General features: G+C 49.1%; 1 protein-coding gene across 12 annotated transcripts in view; it reads left to right on the top strand.

Moving 5' to 3' along the window:
• The first annotated feature begins 338 nt into the window (after positions 1–338).
• Srrm1 (serine and arginine repetitive matrix 1) overlaps positions 339–4,676 on the top strand; it is a 33,326-nt gene continuing 28,988 nt past the window's right edge. For 8 of the 12 annotated variants that reach the window (XM_075946493.1, XM_075946491.1, XM_075946487.1 and 5 more), the window contains exon 1: positions 339–484. In XM_075946493.1, coding sequence (XP_075802608.1) covers positions 464–484 — 21 coding nt within the window. In that variant the 5' untranslated portion in view covers positions 339–463. Of the gene's footprint in view, positions 485–727; positions 910–4,676 lie in introns of those variants that run through there. The other 4 variants (XM_075946497.1, XM_075946496.1, XM_075946494.1 and 1 more) reach the window with 4 other exon arrangements.

Here is a 4,676-nt window from a genome sequence, read left to right as displayed (position 1 = left end):
GCCTCACCAGCATCTCCCTCCCCACAACCCCGCAGGGCGACCTTTCTCTTCCACGACGTCCCCCCCACCCCCACCCCCAGTCACCCCAGAACCGAGGCCTCCCCCCCCCGACTACGGGTCGAAGGAAGGATCAACTCCCGCCGCGCGAACCAGGCTGATCACGCGCCACAAAAGGCTTTGTAGGGTGGGGCGACTCCAGGACTCGCCCTCCTGTCTCCATTGGTTGAGGCCACCGGACTCTCCTCCCCTCTTTGCAAAAATCCGTAGGGCCCCGGTGAGTTTGCGCACGCGTGTCGGTCTCTCGGAAAACTGAGCAGGCGCAGCCACAGGCCCGCGGAGGTGGGGAGCGCGTAGAGGCGCGCGCAGCATCCCGGCGCTGGGCTCCCCTCGGCCGGTCCCGCCCTCCGTCGCGGCGGCGCGGTGCACGCTGGGATAGGGAGCGATCTCCGAGCGAGGGAGCAAGATGGACGCGGGATTCTTCCGCGTAAGTAGAAGCGCGGGGATCTGGACGGGGGTGGGGAGGAGGGAGGAGGCGAGAGGCTTGAATGGAAGACCCGACAGGGGGCTCAAACTCGGGACACGGGGGCCCGTGGAGGGGGGTTTTAGAGACCCCGAGGGGGTTGGGGCCGGCGTGCTGTGCCCTCGGCGCTGCGGCCGAGACCGGTGCGCCCCTGCGCAGTCTCCTCCTCCGGGATCGTCCCCCTTACGCGGCGGCGACGGTGGCCGGAAAATGGCGGCGGGAAGGGACCAGAGCAGAACCTCACCGGCCGCCTGGCGGGGCCTGCAGGCCGGGCGCCGCGCCGGCCGCCGGGGCTTTGGGGCCTAGCAGATCCCCGAGGAGGAAGTCCCTAAGGGGAGGCCGGTGGGAAGCCTGAGGCGGCAGCGGGGTACCGGTAGTACGGTTTGGGGGTACGTCCCGAGAGAGCTTTGGAAGAGAGAGGCGCCTTTTTTTTAGCGGCTGTGTGTCCCCACGTTTAGCGTCCACCCTCTGGGTCTTAAGCCTCTGCGGAGGCGCAGGGTCAGAGTTCGTGAGCGCTCCCGCCCAATTTGATAGCTCCTCGGGAGGGGGAACTTAGATAATTTGTAGTTGGAACGTTTGAATCGGAGGCTTTTTAGGGCCAAATACGTGCTTGAGGGTGGAGGCAGATGACGGCGTGAATCCATTCCGCTTCCCGCTCTTCGCCCGCACCCTTTCCCAGCCCAGCGGCCAGTGTTTGGAGTCTAGTGGTTCTAACCTAGATCCAAGCAGGGGACGTTACTTTGTTGGAGTTGGCCCACAGATCCCCCGTTAGGGCAGTTTATTTGGTGGGAGCCGTCCACTCTTGAAGGAAATTAGCTACAGGTCGAGGTCCAGATGGATGGCAACGGACACTTGTAGAATTAAAAGTTGAGTAGCAACGATCCCTTCCTTTAGGGTTTGCTAGTTCTTTTAATGCAGAGTAGAACCAAACGGTTAAATCCCAACTAACTGTGATTCGGCTTAATTTTGCATTCCCTGGATCGAGCTTGTAATTTGCAATTTGCTTACCTTAAAAAAAAATTAGAGGGAGGGGTGCTAATAAGAATGTCTGTTGCGGACTGGGTATGTAGTTCATGAAAGCTTGCCTAACCCAAATGAGACTCTGGGTTCCCTCTCCAGCACTAAGTCTTTTGGTACTGCAAACTAGGCATTCACAATATTATGCCAAGCATTTAACCTAAAGCGCTTAGCCAGTTTTTTATTAGATCATACAAACACTAAAAGAGTTACGTACTTGGAGGGTAATAATTTCGAATGGGCTTGTATTACAGAGAACACTTATTATTTCTTAGGGCACAGAAGTTACACTTAAAAGCAATTGAAGGCTTATTTCGTTTGTCTGTTAGTTCTCTTCCTCTCTCTCTTCCCCATTTGGTTTTTCCGAGACAAGATTTCTCTGTGGCTGTCCTGGAACTCTAGGCTAGGACAGACTGGACTTGAACTCAGATCTGCCAGTCTCTGTCTCCCGGGTGCTGGGATTAAAGTAGTGCCCCGCCACTGCCCAGCCTTGTCAGTTATTTCTAGTGGGAAGGAGATTGAATAAAGAATGCAAAGTGATATGAAAAATCAATTTTAGACAAAGTTTTCCCTTACAATAAACAGAATCTGGAAAAGAGTCCAGTTTTTAAAAATATACTCATTACGTTTCCTTAAATGAAGTGTGTTTTTGTCATTGGGTTGTTGGGGGAGAGGCAGTTTTGAAACCTTATTCTCTCTTTAACCCAGACTATCCTTGAACCCAGAGTCCTACCTTGACATTCCAAGTGCTAGAATTTTAGATGTTTGCCTCACAGCTGGCCAAATGGGGGCGTTAAGATTTTAGAACAGTTATCTAGCTCACTGCCAACTGAGATCTGATTTAAGGTAGAAATGGTGCCTGGCGTTTCCTGAACAATTGCTCTTGTGTCAGGTACTTGATGTAAATCATTTCCCATACATACAACAGCCGTGCAAGGTAAATTTCTGTTTGTGTTTTTTTTTTTCTTTTGGTGTTTGTGTTTTTGATGAGGCAGTTGACAGGATCTTGATAGGCAGACCAGGCTGGCTTTGAACTCTTATAGATCACCTGCTTCCCCAGGCAACTTTGGGATTAAAGGTGTAGGCCACCACTCAGCCCAAAACTTTTTTTTATTTATTTTATTATTTATTTATTTATTTGGTTTTTCCGAGACAGGGTTTCTCTGTAGCTTTTGGAGCCTGTCCTGGAACTAGCTCTTGTAGACCAGGCTGGCCTCGAACTCTCAGAGATCCGCCTGCCTCTGCCTCCCGAGTGCTGGGATTAAAGGCGTGCGCCACCACCGCCCGGCCCAAAACTTTTTTTTTAAAAAACCTTTTTGTTTTTGTAGTACTAGGGACCATGCTCAAGGCTTATATGTCTTAGCCTAGTGTTGTACCATTCAGCTACAGCCTTTCTGGCTCACTTTCCAGGTGACTTTAATAGGGGTTTGTTTGGGGGACAGGGTTTCTCTGTGTAGTTCTGGCTGTCCTGGAACTTGGTCTGTAGACCAGGCTGACCTTAAACTCACAGACATCCACCTGCCTCTGCCACCTGAGTCTTGGGATCAAAGGTGTGTGCTTCCACCGCCCGACTTCGGTTTGATCTTTATCTGGCATCTAATAGTTACACACAAGTGGGGATATAGTGTGGCATTTTAGCACACATTTGCCATGTAATGATCAGTGAGGAAAATCAGCATACCTTATCACCCCGGGCTTCAGCTTTAGTTTTTGATTCCTTGCCCCTAATTTTGCACTTGAAACCACATCAGAGATTAGGTTGTGTGTTCTCAAGACATATGGTAGAGTAGAGCAGAGCTGACATACTACTACAGATTTTTTACCTTCTCAAACAAAACTTTTTGGTTCTGTACTCACTGTGTAGACCAGGCTGGCCTGCAACTCATAGATACCCTCCTTCCTCTGCCCTGAGTGCTGGCATGGGACACCATACACAGCCAAAAACTTGGTTACAGTACTAGGGACTGTGCCTAGGACATTCTATATGCTAGCTAAATGCTCTTGCCACTCTGCTATATTCTCAGCCCAAACAAAAGTTTTCTTGATCACTTTCCAAGTGATGTAGTCAGCCAGTCCTTAGATTTCAAATCAGAGAACCAGTGACTTTCTTATTTAATTGAGCCTGGAGGAAGGGTGGAATAAACAGTAAACTGTTGGTGCCTTGCCGCTCTAATGAGTTCTTTGCTGGGTTAGTTTTTATGAACTCAAAATGGTGTGTGTTTGTTTTTCTCCAGACAGGTCCTCATTGTAGTCCAGGCTGCCCTCAGATTTGCTATGTAACAAGGTTGGCTTGAACCCCAATCCTCTGCTCTTGGTTCAAGTTTTAGGATTTCAGAAGTATGCTACCTCGCCTTGCTTGAGTTTCATTAATTCGTATGCTTTTTCATTCTCCTTCTGTCCTCACCCCCACCCCATTCTTTCTCTGCTCTCTGAGAGATTGAGTGGCCTGAACTCAGTAGTTGAGAATAATTTCTGATCTTTCTTAAACTCCTAAGTGCATGGATTATAGGTGTGCACCACTGTGCCCCACATTTTTGGCCTTGGCATGTACCTCCATCAAACACATTTACTGGGTTGCCTGTATCTTTCTCAAACTGTAGAGCTAAAGATGACCTTGAATGACTGACCTTCCAAATCCTTAGTCCGAGGGTAACAGGTACCACCTTACCTGGTTTGTGTAGTGTTAGGATTAAATCCCGGACTTCATGCTAGGTAAGCACTGCCACTGTGGTATATATCCCCATTCTTCAATTGTGTTCTTTTGATAGTGTTTTGCTGTGTTCACTGGAACTTGGTGTGTATGCTAGGCTAGCCTCAAACTTGCCACAGTCTTCCTGCCTGTCTGTTCACATTCTTAAAGCTGTGACTGGCTAAAACAGTGTGGCCTTAGGGTGCTCTTGTGCCTCCGTGCTGTGATCTTGCAGGCAGAGTTCCTGTTTTGGGGAGGGGAGGATGAAACTTGAACTATTTCAGTGTCCTCATTTAAACAGATCTGCAGAAACATACATGTCAAGCTCAACATGGATGTGGACAGGAGTCTTACTCTAAATATTGCTGTTATGTTTAACTTGTTAAGGATGTACATTGATAATATTGAAATATAGGTGCTTTTTTTTTTTGGTTTTTCGAGACAGGGTTT

The sequence above is a fragment of the Microtus pennsylvanicus genome, chromosome 13, assembly GCF_037038515.1.
Source record: "Microtus pennsylvanicus isolate mMicPen1 chromosome 13, mMicPen1.hap1, whole genome shotgun sequence".
NCBI classification, from domain to species: Eukaryota; Metazoa; Chordata; class Mammalia; order Rodentia; family Cricetidae; genus Microtus; species Microtus pennsylvanicus.
Note: the sequence above shows the minus strand (reverse complement) of the source record. Positions and strands in the feature narration are given on the sequence as shown.